This window comes from Sparus aurata, chromosome 23 (genome assembly GCF_900880675.1).
Source record: "Sparus aurata chromosome 23, fSpaAur1.1, whole genome shotgun sequence".
NCBI lineage: Eukaryota > Metazoa > Chordata > Actinopteri > Spariformes > Sparidae > Sparus > Sparus aurata.
In genome coordinates this window covers 3,520,853-3,542,108 of record NC_044209.1, presented here as the reverse complement: position 1 = coordinate 3,542,108, position 21,256 = coordinate 3,520,853, and the positions used below count along the sequence as shown (strand labels likewise).

Below are 21,256 nucleotides of genomic sequence, written 5' to 3'. Positions count from 1 at the left end.
ACATTATAACTTTAATAAAGTCCCCCATGAGATTTTATATACAAGTATGTGGACAAGCATAATGCTACTGTGGAAGTTTCAACATTATGATTTTTAATAAAGTCCCCTACGGGCTTCCATGATAGAGTCCTCTGATATAAAGGCTTATCCTAGCTCCTATCACCTGCCTTTTTCAGGTTCAGTAGTTTCTTTTTCACAAACCAGGCGTGTTACTGGTTGGCTTGCAGCGTCTCTGTTACCGGTATGGTATGTGTTTGCAGCTCTTTACTGAAAAGCTCTCTGTCAGTGTCCTCCGTCATCGGCCAGCAGGGAAGTGATGTCAGACACATTGAGCCGATCACGGAACGGGATCTTAACAGAGCAGAGACAGCAGGAGGAAGAAGAGCTGAGCTCTGATCATAACATCCTTAAAATCCATCTTCATCCGCGGAGAATTGAAGCGTATCCTTCTCAAAAACAGTGAGAGCATAAAGTACTCCCTTCAAGCTTTCTAACGAGCAGCGTATTGGCGCAGTATGAGGTTATTAGTATTTTAAAACAAGTGGTGAAAGATTGTGAGAGCTGATTTCATCCGGAGACGACGTACAGAAGACACAAATTCATCGTTCGAAGAGGCTTTAATGCGCCGGATATTTAGCCTGTTCTGCTTTTAAACAGTTTTAGACTTAAACCTGAACATTTTTGGATATTTTGGAGCTAGCGAGCCTGCTTGCTAGCCGACCACAGATTGATCATGGAGTTGAGAGTGGGAAACCGATATAGACTGGGCAGGAAAATTGGCAGTGGATCATTTGGAGACATCTATCTGGGTAAGTGAAATGAAAAAAACTCACCGTCTTGTCTCCATTCGTTTACATTTACCTTCACCCGGTGCATAGAGCTGTGAGAGTTTGCCCGTAGGTTGTCTTTACTGGGGTTTCCATTTCGAGCTGATCGTCCATCAGCTGTTCAGTGTTTCGTGTTAGCAACATTAGCTCCTAAGCTAGTCTGTGTAGCAAAAAAGCTAGTAGTAAAACGTCTGTTAGCTTGTAAAAATGGGTAGTGAACTATGTAACGACATGTGTCCAATATAGCTACACGACCCGGGGAACATTTGTCCTGTCATAATGTAAAATGAATTTTAAAACGAACCGTGTTGACCAATATAATGGAGACTGACGCCTGGAGTGAAGCTAAACCCTTTATCACCAACTGGCTAACCTAGCTAATCTGAGTTTACTGTCTGCCTTTACACTCCTAACAGAGGTATAGTTTAACAGGCCACATACTTAAATGTTAAGTCCCTGAAGTGGTAAATGACATGTAACCGTACTGTGTGGTGCTGAATAGCCTCCTATAAATACAGCAGGCCCGGTCAGTTTCCTCCTCTGTTCCTATTAAGAGATTAACCAGAAGGCCAGCTTCACCACTGCTTCTGGAATAGGACTGTTGATGGGTTTAAACACTTTCTACATCAACTTGAATTTCCTCTGAAACGCACCACATTATAACATTTATAGCAGTTGTATTAGTTTGGGTTCTTGAGATTTGTTCAAACAGTGCCTCCTGGCCTATTGAGTATCAGCAGGACTGTCTTTGGCATGAAAATGGCTCATAAATCCTGCGACTTGAATGAGTGATGCATTCATATATTGCTTTCATTTGTAAAGCACCAAGGGCCGTGGCCTATTGATTGGGTAGTTTTTGTAATAATCAATTGGACGTATTGGCTCTCATGGAAAGTAAAGGTTGAAGACGTGTACGTTAGACGTGTTGATTCAAGATGATTCACTAATCAAGCAGAGTGGATTTGCCGTTTTCATTTGTGGTTGGAAGTGAGACGTTCATAGAGATAGTGTGAAGTGCATCATTACTGACCTCTGAGCATCTAAAGGTACAAACAAGGGAAAATATGGATAAAAGAAAATGTAAGTATGCAAAACTTAATGAGCAGTCTAAATATTTGCTGAATGTATTAAACTCCAGGCACGTCTTCCTGACATTGACTTCTGTCACCTACATTGTAATACATCCTCTGGTGGCCATGTTGGAGGTCCACATCTCTTGACAGCAGTGGTTGAGAACAGCTGATCACATTTCTAATCTTGAGACTTCATCATCTGAACAACAATAGAGAGGAGACATTGTTAATTCATGAGGGGTTTGTACTGGCTGTGGACTGATCACCTCATCACAGGCATTTAATCAACCCAAAGCAGAACAATAACCTGCCTGGAGAGACTCTTTAACATTATGATATAAGTATGAAACAGTGTAACAGTGCGGATGAGGGCCAGGCCATATGGTCTTAAAATGATTACGCAATATGCAACACACAGTGTAACTATCAACAATAACTTCTCCTATAAATCATCTTAAATGCAACGACTGGGTGACAAAATCAAATCTTAAGTCGCAGGGATGATTATTAGTACGCTAACCACATATTGAGACAAATATTTTTAATAAATGATCATCAGTAATGTGTGTGTATGATTAAGTGGGTAAGGACAGGCATTATTATTATAATAATAATTATTATTATTATTATTATTTGTATTATTATTATTGGTGTAATATATCTATAGTCAAAATATCACAACCCTGCTGAGGAAGAAATCATTAAAGCCTTTTCTTGTATGCTTTCAGGCATTCATCGGTTTCCATTAATTCTTCTATGTTATTATAATGTATTCTAGTCTTGAAATGTACTGATCACACAATGAAGTGATGTAGCACAGGCTTTATAAATCTTCTTACATTTAAATTGCTTCACTATTTGATGATGGCGTGTAACATTGACAAATCATTGTCCCTCAAGCACAAAGCCCCACCGACTATGACATAACGCATCTCGTGATCAGTTCAATTTGTAGATGATTGTCAACTAGAGATGTATTTTTTTCACATCTGTCATTTTGTCAGATTGTTGTGCCTCTCATCCTGTGCCCTACAATTCCACTGGATACATTTGAATATGGTCATTAACCATGTAAAGCGTAACTTATCTTTTATTGCCAGGGCTCGGCACATTTAGTTTACTCTGCAAAACATTGTCTTACAAGTTAAATGCTCTGATCTAACTTCAGTTCCCCATAAAAGATGAGAGGAAGTGTTTAAAATTGGTTTTACTTCCTGATGTTTGAAGAGCAGCCTTTATTCTGTAGACAGTCTTCCTGGTTGGTGTTGTTTGTGAGATTCCAGTTTCACAATCACAAATATATTTTGCTATAAGGAAACACATCGACACTTTAGGAAATACAATAAATCTAAAAATATTCTGTTTTAAGATATGGTCAGTGTGGTTATTTTATGAGTAGTAAAAAAGTAAATGGTTTACTTGGCTGATCTCTGCTCAGCAACCATTGTTTTGAGTTCGATGGCACCCAAGCAAACCCTTCCTACTCTTCCTATAAACTCAATGTTTGATGCATTAGTCAGATGCGGTCTGTTTTCCATGACCTGTTGATTGGACTGATTGCGAGAGCTGCCAGCAGCTTACGTATTCACTTCTCTCCCTCCCCCTGAATGGCTGCTGACAAATGTGATGTAACATTGTTAATCAGCCAGAACAGTGTTTGGTTCTTTACCCGACTTACCCTTCTGTTCAAGTGTATTTTGTACTCACAGTAAGCACTATTTTTACATGCAACATACAAAAGAAGACATAGTAAAGAATGAAAATTAAAGTTTGAGAGTGAACTGTACCAATACCTGATATTGGACATGCCTTTTATTTCACAGTTAGTCACACGTTAATGCTCCCACACGGTGTGTGAACGTGTCAATAACGCTGAGAAAGCGTGAGCAGCCTGGTGTGCCGGGGATGTCTGGGTGGTGGATTCTGTTTGTATTCGCGCGTGAGGCTGTTTGTTTTTGGCAGAACAAGGAGATGAGGTCAGCTCTTGGTATGAAGCCTTATTCACTATGTGCTGGACTGTCTACTGCTCAGAGCTGGTTGAATATTTTGTGATCTTTGAGAGGTTTGTCATGACAAAATAATCACTAATTCTTAAAGTGTGCCGAAGCTGTTTGTGGAGTAGATGAGTCGTGTTGTGTTCTTGTTATGTCATGTGGCTGGTGATCGGCATATTTGGTTCAAGTTGAAACAAGCAACAGCGATCTGGTTGCTGTGTTTGTCATCTTACAAACTCGCTGAACTGGATTTTCTCAGCATTTGTCTAAAACAAACAGATACCATTGAGTTTGTCTTTGGAATATCACCGTGTTTTAGCTTAGTATGTTCAGTCTTAGTTTTGATGGGGACTGAGGCTGTGTTTACTAGGGCTATCAACGAATATTCTAAATTCTTATATATATATTCAAATATTTTTAAAAAAACAGAGATTCGCTTGTGAAAATTAATATTCAACTGGAAAAAAACACATCAGCGGCTGCTTTGCGAGTGGGTGCACTGCATGACGGGTCAGGGACAGGTCACAGGACAGGAGTCGCACTTGCAATCGTAACTCACTGCTGAAAGTAAGACACGACAAAAAACATGGCAGAGAGAAAAACGAAATGGCAGAAAGTTCAGAGCCCAACTCGGCAGCAGAAAGAGTGGTTTGGACTCCAAGCAACCTAAAAAGCCCCGTTTGGAAATACTTCGGATTTTGGCCAGTAGACAGCAAAAATGCGGAGCCTCGAGATAAAGTTGTATGCAAGCTGTGTAAGCTACAGTTAGCTTACCATTCCACTACTAGCAACATGAGGGCACATCTTGAAAATGTGCACCCAAATGAGCCTGCCATGATGTCTGGAACTCCAACTAAACAGCCACGTCTCGATTCATATTTTTCACCGCCCGCCACAAGCTCTTTGTCTGCAGCACGACAAGAGGCATGCATGAAGAAACTTGCTTCGTTCATATGCAAGGACATGAGGCTTATCAATATTGTTGATGGCACGGGCTCCAAAGAGTTTTGTCGAGAATTGGAATCGAGGTACTGTATCCCGAAAATACCTATACAAGTAGTTATGTCTCATTGTATTAGTGTGTCCTCCTGTTATTGACATAATGCACAAATACAGATATTCGAATGGTTCCGACCTATATGTTTTTTTAAGAGCAAGTATTCAAATGTCATTTTGGAGCAATTTTGACAGCCCTAACTCAGGGTGAGTTTAAGAGCTGTATTCAGTTATTTTCTAATGACAAAGCACCAGGCCCCAATGGTTCTGTGCAGAATTTTATAAAAAGTTTAACGCCATTCTAACGGATCCATTGTTCCAAGTGTTTCAATTTTTGTTTGAGACAGGAGCCCTCCGTCCTTCTCTAATGGATGCAAATATCTCCTTGGTACCAAAAAAGTGGAATGTGCTAGATCAATGTTATTCATACAGGAATCACCTTAAAAGGCCAACAGCACAACATTTCTCTGCATGCCGATGGCGTTTTAACCTACCTCGACTCCCCAAGACAATCAATTCCCAAATTGGTAGTTAATTGATAAATATGGCTCCTTGTCCGGATATAAAATACATTTTTCTAAGAGTGAGGCCATGGCACTAGGCAACTCACAATTGTTACATCCAAACATCTCACAACCATTTCACTGGTCCCCAGCTGGCTTTTCCTGTTTGGGTATTCAAGTCTCTCCATGCTTAAAAGATCTTTAATTTTACTCCCCTCCTTCGTACCATAAAACATGATCTTGATAGGTGGTGTGGCCTACCCCTATCTTTGCTAGGCTGTATCCATCTGATTAAACTGAACATCCTCCTGTGTCTCTTGTATTTCTTTCAAGTGCTCCCAGTTATATTGTCAAGGAAAATTCTTGCACAGCTTAACAGTTATATCATTTATCTGGTGCAAAAAAGACCTAGGCTAAGATAGAGTTTTCTTAGTCTACCTGCCAAATGTGGTGGCTTATCAGCTCCGTCATTTTCATTGTACCAATTGGCTGCGCAGTTTCAATATCTCGTGGAATGGTTCATACAGGACGCATTGGTTCATCAATTAGTAGTGTCAACATGACATACCACATTGCCACAACCACCATACTGCATTTAAGTCTCTTTAGGAGCAAATACAACCAAGATTTTCCTTTACAAATACACTTAACACAGTATAATACAAAAGAAATGTAGACATACCCTTTATTAAGTCCAGCACCTATGAAACGAAGCATTCTAAATGTTTCTCACTGGTTCCCCTGTATAGAGTGACCTGTAACCTGTAACATCACATACCCAACAAGTTAAGAAGCAGCACATCAAATGGATGACTTTTCTTAACTGCACATTACATGATATTATATTAATGTCTTGTAACTGAAATCCGATTTAGTACAATTCCAGTCATACTAACATGTTAACATGGCTTTTAAAAGTCTGCTTTCAGTCAGACTAACAACATAGTTTGACCTTTTCTATCATCATCTATACGTACCGTGTGTAATGTGAATTAATCATAATACAATGAACTTTGCAGAAATGTGAAGTCCAATGTCACCTTACTGTCTGCAGTTTGCAGCCACCGGCAGATTTTAATGTAGTGCAATTTTGCGTCTGAGCCCCTGGTGAGGAAAACAGTGTAGTGACGTGATACAGCAATTCTTCATTTGTCTATTACCTGTTCGACTATCACTTTGTAACAGAAACGTAGCTATCATTGTAAACTGGAACGGTTCCAGCAGTGTATGCCATTAGGGAAGTTCCACTTACATAAGCAAAGCTAACAGTGAGGATGTTGTAGAGCTTAGAACAGCATTAAACGAACTTCAGACATGCTTAGACTTGGTGCTGGTGGTGAGTCAAGCTGATGACGCAATCAGCTGCTGACTTTCTACTTTGTGGTTTGATTGTGTAAAAATGTACGGTGTTTATAATGATTATGACGTCAACGCAGACTCTGAAACTTTTGAGTTGACAAATCTTGTCTTTTAAAAAAAGAAAGTATTCCCTCTTTCTGCAGTTGTACAGCAAATGCTACATTCAATACACTGTTTTCTTTTCTCTCTGAGTGTACAGTTCAGAGTAACATCCCAGGAATGCTCCATTAAGACATCCTATGGCAATAGGCTGGGTTTGATGTGTCCTGAACCACAGGCCAAACAGCTCAGAGTACAAGTGTACTGCAAATTATGACATAATCTGTACAACCAGTGTCGTCTGGTTGCTCTCACCTCCCACAGTATGCTGCCAAAGTATTTGAGAAGGGGGATAGTTAGCATTTTGTGACTGGTCTTACTTCCCTTATATCACAACATCTTCTTACTGTGTTTCCTGTTTCTGTGCTGTGAATTTTTAAGTGACACTTCAGAATGACATAAATAAAAGATTTTAGCATATAAAACATTTGCCACTTAGGCCCCATGTACATTTGTCAGTGTTTAGTACCTGGATTCAAGGTTTAGATGATGAGAGACTTTGATTAAATCTTAACATGTTGGCAAGATCACAAAGCAGATTTCAATCTGTCTGTTTCCCTGGCTACATGTTAGTCAGGGTCGGTCCTCCAGACCAGAAGAGGTAATGCAACTGAAGCTGTTTGCTAACTGCCAAAAATACAAGAAGAATAACAACTTCTGCACTTTCTGCAGTTGAGTTAGATCAATAATCATTTAGCTAGCATCAGCTACCAACCTACCATAAGCTAACACAACCACAAGTATTTAAGAACTGTGAGCACAGTTTGATAACCAGTGTGGAGGAATGTGTCTGAACATGTTTCAGCTGTGACACAGCCCAGGATAAAAACACGCTTTCACCACATGTGCACACTTTATCACGAATAACCCACACATGCACATTCACAACCTCCTCTTTCAAGAAGATCAGTGGGGGGGTGGGGGACTGCATTCCCCACAAAAATCTGTCCAGGCAAATCACATTCCAATGATGCAACAAAGCAGACAACACACTGAAAAGTGTTGTTAAGACTGGGAAAAGCCTTTGTTGTTGTTTTCACTACAGATTAATTGATGAACAGATTGATTAAATCTTCTAAAGCACAAAAAAAATAACAAGTCAGCCAAAACAACTATTAGTTTAAGTCTTGTGTGTTTCAAAGTGTTGTGCTGAAACTAAAATTGTGGAGCATAGCCCCTCACCACACACTGTGTTAATTCTATGACAGAACAACATCCTTTGAATATAATTGGAATCTCTCACAGTTATTATAGGGAAGATTGTGAAATCAAATAAAGAAGAAAAACTACAAGTAAAATGGACAACAAAGTTCCTTGATAAATAACTTCAACAAAACGTTCAATATGAAATTGTCATCAACACAAACTGAAGTTTAACAGTAACATTTAAACCAAACTGATTTGGATGACCAGCCAAAGGCAGATCAATGGCATTTAATTTAGTTGCATAGCTGTTATGCAGCTGACCTGCCTTGCACCAGCTTGAGCCGTTGTTTTCCTACATCGTCACAAAACGTGCAGCAGCATCCTGCTTGTAATTCTACACAGCCATGTCTTTAGTATTATTTAAACAGTTCTTGTGAGGAAGATGTTCAATTAATCAGCTATAAACTGAGTAATGGCCCAGTTGTGTGCCTCACCCTGTTGAGTGCTGCTCAGCCCACCCAGATGACATCATACAGGGAAATCAATGAAACTCCTCTGGTGCTGCTGTTAGCCAATTCGATTAAATGCCGCCTGTATGCGACCATGTGCAGTGTGTGTGAGTGAAATGAGATTACGTAACCTGGTGTCGAGTTGCTGTGTTTACTTGGAAACTGAAACCCTTAACCATATTTGGGAAGAAGGCAGCTGAAGCACTGGTTTGTCAGATCAAACAGAGCAGCCACAGATAGGAAGTTCCTCAAATCTTCTTAAAGGAGTTACATTTAAATGTAATTATCCCTGTGAGAAATGTAAACTACACCTACAAGTAGATACATGAGACGAGCAGGGTACATGCAGTGCATATTGTTGGCTTCACTTCCATTTTGGCTGGCTTTGCTGTGTTGACGAGCACTGATATATCCAGCAGGCCTTCTCCACTTTAATCAACAACCCCATGAGTGATTTATATTTTATTCTGTCACCAGCAGCTAAAGTACTCACTACGTACAGTGCATTCAGGAAGTATTCAGGACCCATCATATTTTTCACAGTTTATGTTTCAGCCTAATGCTAAAATCATTTAAATTATTTTGTCCCCCCGTCAATCTACAATCAATACACCATAATGACAAAGCAAAAATTGATTTTTAGAAATGTTTGCAAATTTATTTTTAAAAAAAAACATCGAAAGAAGTATTTAGAACCTTTGCAATGGCACTTAAATTCAGCTCAGTTGTCTCCCATTCTCTTGATCATTGTTGAGATGTTTCTCCACCTTGACTGGAGTCTGCCTGTGGTAAATTCAATTGATTGGACATGATTTGGAAATGCACACACCTGTGTGTGTGTGTGTGTGTGTGTGTGTGTGTGTGTGTGTGTGTGTGTGTGTGTGTGTGTGTGATGTCACAGCTGATTATGCAAATCAGAGCAAAAACCAAGCCATTAGGTTGAAGAAACTCCCTGCAGAGCTCAGAGATAGGATTGTGTCAGCACAGATATGAGGAAGAATACAAAAAATAATTCTGCATTGAGCATGGTCCCCAAGAGCATGGTGGCCACCATCATTCTTTAATGTAATAGTTTGGAAGAACCAGGATTATTCCTAGAGCTGTCCACCTGGCCAAACTGAGCAATTGGGGGTGGGGGGTGGGGGGGGGGGGGCCTTGGAAAGAGAGGTGACCAAGGCCCTCTTTTATTATCATAATATCTCATTTGCATCATAGCACTAATGGACTGGAACACATTATAAAGACATTTTCGGACTTTGACTTTATTGTTCTTTGACTTCTCCAAACGTTATGCTCAAGACCCAACACTATCATAGTTCAATGCCTTATTGAATATACTCTGGTATACTTCTGGTAGATCAACCTACAATGCTTCATTCTTTGAAGAAAATAATGTTATGTGTTTCCATGCAGCTAACCTCTCCATCTGTCTCTTTTTGTCTGTCTAGGTACTGATATCTCAGTTGGAGAGGAGGTAGCTATCAAGTTGGAATGTGTGAAGACCAAACATCCACAGCTCCACATAGAGAGCAAAATCTACAAGATGATGCAGGGTGGAGGTACTGTATAACCCTTAACACACCATGCACACACACACACACACACACACACACACACCCATCCTGCCACTCTACTCTTTTTTTTTCTTGCACCAGTAATGACTGAAACCAGTGTAGTGTAACGTCATGTATCATGTGTATGCACTCAGTTTGGCATTGTGCACCAGTTTAGACTCTCATCTAATCCATGGATGCCGAAGATCACTGTAGGGCCAGCATGCTTAACCTACTTGTGCACATGACCGCAGAGCAGAATGGGTCAATAGCAGAGCACTTTATTTAGCATAACTAAATGCTTCAGAGTAAGCACAACAGGCATGTCTTTGTGCAGCACGATGTTCGATGATGATCACCTGAATTGTTTGGGTGCATTAGTTTAAAACGCACAGTAATGATCTGCCTCACTGTTATCTCACTGTTATTTTTTCCGTCAATGAGGTCAAAAGATCACTTTAGGACAGGCATTCTGGAAGCATAAAAACATAGTAGCTTCTCCTTTCAGCAATCTAATCAGCGGGGGTTCCCAACACATCACACACATGGACCATGGAGTGATACTCAAACACTGCCACACAAAACCTGCGGCGTTTTGCTGCACCATGTTATTTGGTCTGCATGTTATGGTGAACATGAATGTCTGTACTAAATGTCCTGGCATATTTTTACATGTGGTCAATCTACCAACAAACTGACATTGTTCAATGCATTGCAAAAAACACCACACCGAAACACATTTCTTTGGATTTGAATGACACTAGTGTGGTGGCACTAGAACTGTGACACAGGAACTTCCCAATCAGAGTTGACTACGTCCGTTTTGTGCTCGGCTGTAAACATGCCCACAAGTTTTAAGCTTGAGAGAAGAGAGAACGAACCTGAGTCACACAGAGTTGGCGTAAACGAGGAGTTTACTGTCGGGTATTTTTAAATGTTCTGCCAGCTCAGTAGTCTGTACCACATGTTGAAAAAGACCAACAACTGCACTGCCGAGGTAACCACTGAAACCACTGTGGCATGTTTCAGCTTAGTTTTCAGAGTAGTTTTCCTTCACTGGCTAATGGATACACTCTGACCTCAGTAAATCTGTTCAGTCTAGCCAAGGGTTGACTGAACGTTCTGTGTACAGTACAAGACACAGTTTTTCTCTGTAAAACCAACTGTGCAGACATGCAGTAGTATTTTTGTTCCAGCACTAAGGATTTATTGGGGCATGGTGGCTGACCCACACTGTAGGATGTATTTGCGTTTGTATGTATATAAATAGCTAATGGTGTGTGTGTGTGTGTGTGTGTGTGTGTGTGTGTGTGTGTGTGTGTGTTGCATGGTGCTAGGTGCTGAGCAGCAGCATTTTGTTGCTGTCTGCCTGTAGAAGGAAATGCCAGATGGCCTCTTCGCCTTGGCAACGTCAGCCAATTACCTACTACTAAACCAGCTGGCCCCTGCCTTAACACTCCTCCTGTGTGTCAGGGCATGGACACTGTGTACATGATCAGGCCTTTCAGATTGTAGCCATTTTTATTTACCATTTCTAACCCAGCATTACATTGATCTGTAACAATGTAATGCTGGGTCAGACAGGTTTTAGAATAGTTTTTTTTTTGTTTTTTTAAAAGGAAATGAAAAAAAGGACTATGACCAGCAGTTACAAAAAAAGTAAAAAGGACCTTTTCTTGTGAGCTTTTATCAGTCGTCATGTCAGTCGTGAAACTGTTAATCTATCAAAGAGTTGATCATCCAAATGATAGGAACTAAGTGATAAACATGGGTGACAATAGTAGATTAATAATTAACATGAATAAATAAAACTAATTTAACCTTTCCCCTCCTTTTTGGTTCCCTCCTTTTCCCCAGTGGGTATTCCGACGATAAAGTGGTGTGGGGCCGAGGGCGACTACAATGTGATGGTGATGGAGTTGTTGGGGCCCAGTCTGGAGGATCTGTTCAACTTCTGCTCTCGGAAATTCAGCCTCAAGACGGTCCTGCTGCTGGCTGACCAGATGGTGAGAGCCAGAGTGAAAGAGACACAAAGGGGAAGGGGCGGCTGTAAACTGGACACACCACCACATAGTGCTGGATTGATCCCAATGGTATCTAAATAGTTATTTGAATCCAGATTGATTTATCCTTTCATACTCTCTCCTCCGCCCCTTAGATCAGCCGCATTGAATACATCCACTCCAAGAACTTCATCCACAGAGATGTGAAGCCAGACAATTTCTTGATGGGACTGGGCAAGAAGGGCAACCTGGTCTACATCATCGACTTCGGCCTGGCCAAGAAATACCGTGACGCCCGCACACATCAGCACATCCCCTACCGCGAGAACAAGAACCTGACTGGCACGGCCCGCTACGCCTCCATAAACACACATCTGGGCATTGGTAAGACCACAAAATCCTGCCTCATGTTATGAATGGATTGAACCCCCTGGCTGCTGATCTGACATTGTCCTCTGTGTGTCTACAGAACAGTCCAGGCGGGACGACTTGGAGTCACTGGGCTACGTCCTTATGTATTTCAACCTGGGTTCTCTTCCCTGGCAAGGCCTCAAAGCCGCCACCAAGAGGCAGAAGTACGAACGCATCAGTGAGAAGAAAATGTCCACTCCCATTGAAGTCCTCTGCAAAGGCTACCCATGTATGTTTCACTGCTCCCGCCCATCTTTTATTGGTTCTGTGTAGGATGCAACTCCAGTCACCACGTTTTATATACACTACTTTTGATATCGACAAGGAAGTCTGTGTGATTGTATCATTTTTTTAAACTATTTTCCATAAAACTGCAGTATAGGCCATGTGTGAACTTTCCTGTCTTCTTGGTTCTCCACAGCGGAGTTTGCCACCTACCTGAATTTCTGCCGCTCTCTGCGATTCGATGACAAGCCCGACTACTCGTACCTCCGCCAGCTCTTCAGAAACCTCTTCCACAGACAGGGCTTCTCTTACGACTATGTCTTCGACTGGAATATGCTCAAATTTGTAAGTTTTATTGTCACAATGAGGGGATTTACTCTTTGTCATCTCCAAAGTCAGTCCCTGCTCCCACAGTCAATACAGTTAATAATGTACATTCTGAAGTTGGCATGGGACGATATGAAAATTTAATATTAATGACATTATCCTAATTATCATCAAGTTGGCACAAACAGACTGGAATCACTGTACCTTACATTTAAACTAGACACAAACAAATGGCCTGTTTTTATTGCCTCACGTATGTGATGGACATAGGGCTGGGCGATAAATAGGCAAAATCAATTAATTCGAGTTTGTGGTTTAGGATGATTTACAAAAATATTAAATCGATTTTCTCTTTAACTTGCTCCACCACCCTTCCCCATGGTCCCCCGTAGTTCATAGTGGGCTCCCCCCGCATTTACTTTCCACATCTAAAATTCCATATAAAATACTTTTTTGTAAACAAAAAGCACCTTTTGCAAAATAAAGTATTTAATGAAAGTTATGTTAACACTTCATCAATACCAATAGGGAAACTGATCTGTTTTTATAATAGCAAGCAATCTGACATGTTAAATTTATATTTAAAAAAGCATTTTATCAAAAAGGGACACATGCTTTTCAAAAGGATGCACTTTTATTTATTTTTTTTAAGTGAGTTTGGAGGTGCACTGTTTACAATGGCAGGGCAAATTTGTTTAAGATAAAAGCATTAAAATGAATGCAATGCGTTTAGTAATTTTTTTTGTCATTTGAAGTTTATTTTAGAGAAGGGACCAAAAAAATCGAGTAAAATCGTGAATCGAATTTGGTGTGAAAAAATTGGAGATTCGTTTTTTAGGCCATATCATCCAGCCCTAGATGGGTATTTATATTTACTCATCATTATTCAGAAACCTATATCAGTGCAGACTGTGTCATTTACAAACTCGCATTCTTTTGAGCGTGAACTTAACTCCAGTCAAAATTACCAGGAGCTCAAGGACTCATCCTTAACAACTGGAACAACAGGATTCTTGTGTGACAAAATAATCTCAACTCAAAGGTCTACTTACTAGCTTTTTCTGAGAATTAACTAATTTGGCCAAAATAACAAGTTTTATTTAAAAAACGTTTTATGTCAAATGCTGTGGTCCCCAAAATGACCATATGGCTGATTTCTGCGGGCCTTCACATCTCTAAAAAAAACAATTTTCCTGCACACGTTATTTTTGAAGTCAACCCAAATATCTAAACTCTAAATTAACCCTCTCTGGATGGAATTGCCAGAGAAAAAATAACAATCTTGTGTGTGTGTGCTTGTCAGGGTGCCAACAGGGCCGTGGAGGATGCAGAGAGAGAGCGTCGGGAGCGGGAGGAGAGGCTGAGACACGGCAGGAACCCAGGGGCCAGGGGCATGGCCTCAGCCTCAGGAAGAGCCAGGGCAGCTCAGGACGTGGCAGCCCCCTCACCACTCAACCCCGCTGCACACACAGGTCAGCACACACTCACACACACACACACACACACACACACACACACGAATGAAAGATGCTGAAATCAACCAATTGGAGGGTCATACATTTTTTAAAGGTGCTGGTATTGATTTCGGCTTATGATTCTCTCAGCTTTACCATCCATTGACTTCATCATTTGACTTCTTTTACCTTTCCATCTTTCAGGTTTAGAGAAGGAGAGGAAGGTGAGCATGCGTCTTCATCGCGGGGCACCTGTCAACATCTCCTCCTCAGACCTGACGGGGCGCCAGGATACATCTCGCATGTCCACCTCACAGGTAACACACACACACACACAAAGACACAAACTGTGTTTACTTATGTAATGTCTTGGGGAGTAACAATTCACAGAGATGAATCAGAAATAAGTCTAAAGTTTAAGATACGACTACACTGATACATGGACTTCTATATTCAATATAAATGTACTTGAGCCAAGATTTACTGTCAAAAAAAGATATTTGGATTTTATAAGAAGGACAGAAAGTTGTTTAAAAAGCAGGTTGGTTATCAGCTCTGTAGAACAGTGTTTAAATAAAGTAGTAGCACAACAAATTACTGTTCACCTGATGAGACGACATGGTGAAACCTATACAGACAACAAGGATGCTAGTAAAGCTAGCACTTGCAAGAACACAACAAGACCAAGACACATTTTCCAGCAACAATTTAGCCACAACTCAGCGAGGCCTTAGGTCATCGTGGCATCTATAGCTCGTTTTATTGCCGAGGTCTGTTTTTGAATGTGCTGCTGTCATTAACTGTATTCTGTGACTGCTGGTAGTACGACACACTGTTACTGTCATTGTCTACTGACATAACTTACTGAATTGAGCCATACTGCACACTGTTGACTGTCTACTGACAGTTTTTGCACAGCGCACACTGTTAAATTAGTCCAACTTTTGTGTTGGTTTTCAGTAGTAAACATTTGTCTGATTGGTAATCACAGGTGTGATTCCATACAGTGATTATTACCAGGAAGCAGGTGGTAGATAGTCAGGGACATCCAGTTCCAAATCTAGAGACCCTGCTCACAGGGATCCAGACTACAGGATAGTTGTTCCTCAGATCCTGATTAAGACAACAGGTGTGTTTTTATACACTGAGGTGTAAGCAGATAAACAGACATAATACTGAGAAAAATACGTAGGATTCCCTGGTCTAATGCAATATGTATTTGAAGGTAAGCAATGCCACTTTTACAAAATTGGCTTCCCCTAATTTATAATAGAAATTGAATGTCTCCATGAAACAAAGAATTGTATTGGATTGTAGTGTACCGAAACCATGCATGCATGCATGCATATCAGATCAAGGGAGAGATGCACACCCACAGTAAGTCCTGTTACGACCAGGGCCTAGGGGAAACCCTGGCGCAACATGAGAATGAGACTCCCCTCTTCCTGTTCCCCAAACACCACCAGCAGCGAGTGTTTTAACATAGTTTTATTCAAAACAAAGCATGTACACAGTCGCACAAATGCCAGCAGTCTTGGCAGGAGAGGAGAGCCCACGGGAACTGGGCGGAGCCGCCCTTTAAACTCTTGTCTTCAGGCAGGAACCTATCAGCTCCCAGGGACAACCTAAAATCACAGACACACCTGCAACCAATCACACACACACACTCACACACACTCATACACTCACTCAGGTAAAGAGGGATATTAAAAATAGACAAACATTTATGACCTCTAGGGTTGTAACAGTCCTTAATTAGGTCTGATGTACCAAGAACAAAGGAAGGACTTTGAATGTTAATAATTATGAAATATATTATCCAATCAGTTGCCAAAAAAAAACATACATCAAAAAAGAACACACATTGTGCATCAGTACATACAGTTCTGCTTCAGGACAAAGCACTTCCCTTTTCCAAATGTTAGTTTGTTCCCTTTTTTGCATTTAACATTGAAAATGAATCACTAACATGAGTCAACCAATTAACAGCTATAGTTTTGTAACAGTGAGCTCAGTGAGACAGACTAATGAGAACAGTTGAGATATGAGGGTGAATAAGCATTTGTCTTCTTTTGGATGTAGTTTAAGAGCATCTCCTACCATCCTGCGGGTAGTGTGGGTCTGAACAGAGCAGCTGAGCTCCTCCCAGTAGCTCCAAAGACTTTATGTCCTTTGTTCTTTTCATTGTTGTAGACCTAGTGCTCCCCCAAGAGGCCAAAGAGTGTATCAGCCAAAGTGTAAAAATGATTGTTTACTGCAACCAACAGCAGTGGTGCTACAAAAAAGTTGAGGTGCACAATGTTGACTTAATGTCTGGTTTTGTTTGACGTGCGATCATGTGCTTTCAATTGGTGTCAACCTGAAACCATAATAGACCTATTGTTGTTTTTACAATTATGAGTCATGTTCAGATGGAATTAATTTCTCTGTGCTGATGTGGAGTTTAAGTCCCAGCCCTTTTTTATTCCTTTTTATTGGGCAGTGTTTGTGGTGTTTTGTGTTCCTGTTTTGACCTGATTAAAGGGTTTAACTCTGAATCATTTTGAAAGGTTTGAGACCTTAATAAATGACTTTTGGTTCCATTATTTTATGATTTGAAGGCATTTTTGCCTTTTTAATAGTTCAACATTATAGTAAAACAGGAAACCCAGTACTTGCCTGAACACGCCCTTCACGTAAGTGATACATGAAATCAAACCCAGGCTCAGCCCTGTGCCTACAGTTACATAACATGACTATGGGTGTGGCGTTGAAACCAAAATCATGTATTTTTCCAGTCTGTTCTTGAGTCTCAAGTCCAAGTCATGTGACTATAGTTCACACCCCTGGTTGATATTGTAAGAGACTGACGGTGCAAATCATTGAACTCAAAGCAGCAGAGCTAAAGGGGAATTCTTTGTTTTTTAGAATGACATGTTTAGTTGTGTCAGAGATTCATATTTAGTCAGTCTAATAGATCACCTCAGCTGACAGCCAACACATGGCTGCAGCCTAATCCTTTTGAGCAACCCCGACTATCAAAGTTGCATCCGCTTAAAGTGCATGTTTTGACCACTGACCGGCTGAGGTTGTTATTCTGTCAGACTACGTTAGAGCAATGATTGGTACAGAGACCTTTTTCTTGAATAATAAGATACATTTTTCTACCAGAATCTCATTCAAGGAAAAGCTGCTCTGAAATCTTGCGAGGCGAGGAGTTGCAGTCATTGCCTCATCTAATTCATCAACATCAATTCAATTTTCAGTTATGACTTTGGAAATACATTGTTGCTGGTAGTTCCTCTATTTAAACTCCAAACTCCTCTCTCCAACTGTCATCTTCCTGCAACAAATCACCGCTTACAAGATTTCAGAGTTTCACTTCTTCTTGAACGATACTAGTGTTTCAAACAGAAAGCATCTTATTGTGTAAGGTTTTTCTGTATGAATTGTTTCTTTAATAATATCAGACACAGCCTCAGCCTGTCAGTGGTTAAAAACAAGGACTTTCAGTGGACGCAACTTTATTATGGGTTATGTTGCAGCAGTTGCAGCCGTGACCTGGCAGCCAGGTACGATACTCTGTGAATCATTTACACACCAAAGCATTTACTGTAAATATTTTATCTTAAATATTTCCCCTTATTGTTCAGTTATTAGCTGTTTGCTGTTAGTTGCTATGGATGATGTTAATGATGTCATCTTCTTTTTTTTCTTTCTTGGGTAATCTGCAGGCTCTGTCCCGGGTCACACCTAGCGGCCTCCAGTCTGCAGCACCACGGTGAAACTCTACCATCCACCTGTGCACCATGGAGGCCTCAACATGCACCACCTGCAACATACATACACACACACACATATGCACACATACGCACGCACAAACACATACACGCGACTCATAATTGACACAGAGGACTACCAACCACTGCACAAGAGTCTGGCTGCACTCTTGTTCACTCGACAGAGGAAGAAGTGCACCACCAAGAGTGTGTGTGTGTTTGTGTGTGAGAGAGATAGGCAGGTGGAGTAAAGTCTGGTTGTCTTCACCACCTTGGCAAAGTAGCAGCCTCAGCCTCCCTTCTTGTCACATGGAAGATGTGGAAACACTCCCTTCCTCCTCCTTACTGTTGATGAAGCCATGGATTCACTTTTCTCTGGCATATTTTTTTTTTTTTTTGTAATTAACTCTGATTTTACTTTTTGTTCTTTTAGCATTAAAACATCTATTACACCAGCTCCACTGGTCAGACTTCTCAAGGGTTTGGAAATAGAGAACGATAAGTCTGTAAGCTGTTGAAAGTAGTGTGCAGGACTTTTTTAATTATGGAAGCAGGAAGACACGCAATCCATCTTGGCAGTGTGAAAGGACAGTGCCTAAACTCTGTTTTGTGTCCTGAGAGGGTCCTTAAATCCCTTTTTGTAGGTGTTTTAGGTTAAATGTAAAATAGTAGGGGGATTACCCCCTTGTTTTAAAAATGGGACAAGGGGTTTTGATGTTCTATTTTTAAAGGTGATCCCATAGTATGAGTTTGGGTTCCCTTTCTTTTTTTCATTTCTATTGGTCCTCCTCAGGTGCGTTGGAACCAGGACGTACATCCAAAAACACGCAGCACATTCTCTTTCTGTCTTCAGGTTGTGACTGCAGTGTGCTGCTTGGGAAAGCTGTGAATGAAACAGGAGGTCGATCTGTCCACATTGAATGGATGAGTTGTTGTTTCTTTTGTTTTTTTTTTTAGCCCGGTGCATAGTGATGTGGTTTTGTGTGTGTGTTTGTGTGGTTCTGTCGTTAGGCTTATGCAGGCTCAAATGGGTGGGGACGAACATTGCTTAGGTTTTTATCTCCTTTGTCTCCTAAACCTCACTCCAGACCATTTAAGCGTCTGCTTCCATTCTGGGCCAATATGCAGTTTGCTTTTTTCCAAGCATACCTTTGGCCATTTTCAATTTAGACCTTAAATGCTCATTTTCTGTCTTACACTTGTAACTCGCCTGTCAGGATGTGCCACTCCAGCACTATCCCAGTAGACGACACAATGAAAATCAACCTTACAAGTGCTTAAGTAATGTCCTTTCCAATGTAATGAAACTACTCAGAGTTGAGTTTTCCCCATGTACATCGCACTAGCTGACAGTTACAGTTAGCTAGCCTGTCGCAAACGAGAAACTAAGTCCATGAGAGAGTTAAACTCTACAATGGAGGCTTAATAATGGTTACTTTTGTCCATTTGCAGGATTATAGTTAGCATCCTAGTTAGCAAGACAAACGGCACAGTACACTGTTACTTCCAACTTTAGCCCATTGTAGCTCAATAAATACTGAGAATGCGCCATGACACAACTTTTTAGTACATGATTGTTAACAATTAAACTATGTTAACTTTAGTAAAGCCAGTCAGTTTAGATGAGATGTCTTGGATGTCTGACACTCAAATCCATATTATATTTACACCAGATTTACACAGCGTAGAGCTGGGTGATGTTCACAGTGTGATATGCCAATGGATTGTAACAGTAGTAGTTGTAGACTGGAAAGGCTTAAAGAAAATGGTTTGATTTGCATCATCGGAAATGTAGGATCCAGTGTTTCTGCAGCCCCCTTCTGAAAACAGAGGATCCAATCTAAGCGTCTGTTGCCTACATGTTGACCATACATTTTTGACATTTTAAACAACAGGACATCCAAACATCATCAAACTTAATGTAATCAGTTTAGGGCATTACCATCAGATAGTCAGGTGAGCGTTGTAAGCGTCCAGATAGAAAATGGACTGGTGTGCTTTAACATCAGGATTAGTGCAAGTGAGGAGGTTTTGGAGAGCTCTGGATGGAGTGTGATCTTAAGACACGAGATCTCAGCTGAGTCCCAACAGGTTGGTACTGGAGCTGCTCACTCGCGTGGCTTTCAGTGACTTTTGACCTTCCATCAAGAGGAGACTGGGTCTGATCAGTCGGCCGAGCTGACTGAAGAATCCTGCAGATTTTGAACTAGAAAATTCTCTATGTGGTAGACTGGTTACGAGGTATTGTAGGCCATATTCTGTAGATAAAGAGGGTAGGGGGTTGTAGTGGTAATTTGTACATGTCTGTTCTGTTGTTGTGTATAGGATGTGCCTACTCTGTCTGCCACATGCGCAGGAGCCGCTGTACGGTTTCAGGTGATGAAGACAGTGTATGAAGGGACTGGGAATGCCTCACTTCATTAGACTTCCTGCTAAGACAGTTTTTCTTTTTTTTTTTTATTAAATAAACTTCACCTGTGGGCTTGAAAAATACAAAAAAAAGTGATGGATTAACTTGTTTGTCTCACTGATGATGGCTATGATAAATGCAAGTACACTTTACATGGGAGAATAGTTTCAGTGTGTCACGTCTGCTTCTCAGTTATTTCTTGTTTTGTCACCTCTTGTCAGGTTTGGCTTGTAACTGCAGTGGAGATGCTTGCTCATGTCCCACAATGCATCTCTTACTGTGGATTCATGGGAAGTCTGTCTTTTCCACTCCTACCTTAAGACTATTGCTCCTCATTTGTAATGCCACTGTATTTGTGTATTTTAAAATTGTGTAAATAAATTAATAAGTACTTGTATCTGTTGTTTTTTTTTATTGACTGGATGGGCTGAAATAACTGAGATATTGTTAGTTTGAATTGGCATATGATGTTTTTGAGATTTGCTAGAAATCATCCTCTGGGGACCATGAATATCCATACCGGAATTGACGATGCCATTCTTTGGACCTGGACCTGTGTACACAGTGTTGTACTAGTAAAAAAGTAAATTTCATACATTTACAATACGC

General features: G+C 40.7%; 1 protein-coding gene across 1 annotated transcript; it reads left to right on the top strand.

Moving 5' to 3' along the window:
* Positions 1–311: 311 nt before the first annotated feature.
* Positions 312–21,044, top strand: csnk1da (casein kinase 1, delta a). Its single transcript, XM_030407436.1, has 9 exons — positions 312–809; positions 9,955–10,065; positions 11,917–12,065; positions 12,218–12,446; positions 12,532–12,702; positions 12,895–13,043; positions 14,329–14,497; positions 14,684–14,796; positions 18,193–21,044. Exons 1-9 carry the CDS (start codon positions 734–736, stop codon positions 18,241–18,243), a joined length of 1,218 nt encoding a protein of 405 aa, XP_030263296.1. The 5' UTR covers positions 312–733; the 3' UTR covers positions 18,244–21,044.
* The last annotated feature ends 212 nt before the right edge of the window (positions 21,045–21,256 follow it).

Coding starts and splice junctions, on each gene's coding strand:
- csnk1da (XM_030407436.1), top strand. CDS start 734: ATGGAGTTGAGAGTGGGAAACCGATATAGACTGGGCAGGAAAATTGGC. Junction 810..9,954: donor ATTTGGAGACATCTATCTGG/GTAAGTGAAATG, acceptor TTGTCTGTCTAG/GTACTGATATCTCAGTTGGA. Junction 12,447..12,531: donor AAACACACATCTGGGCATTG/GTAAGACCACAA, acceptor GTGTGTCTACAG/AACAGTCCAGGCGGGACGAC.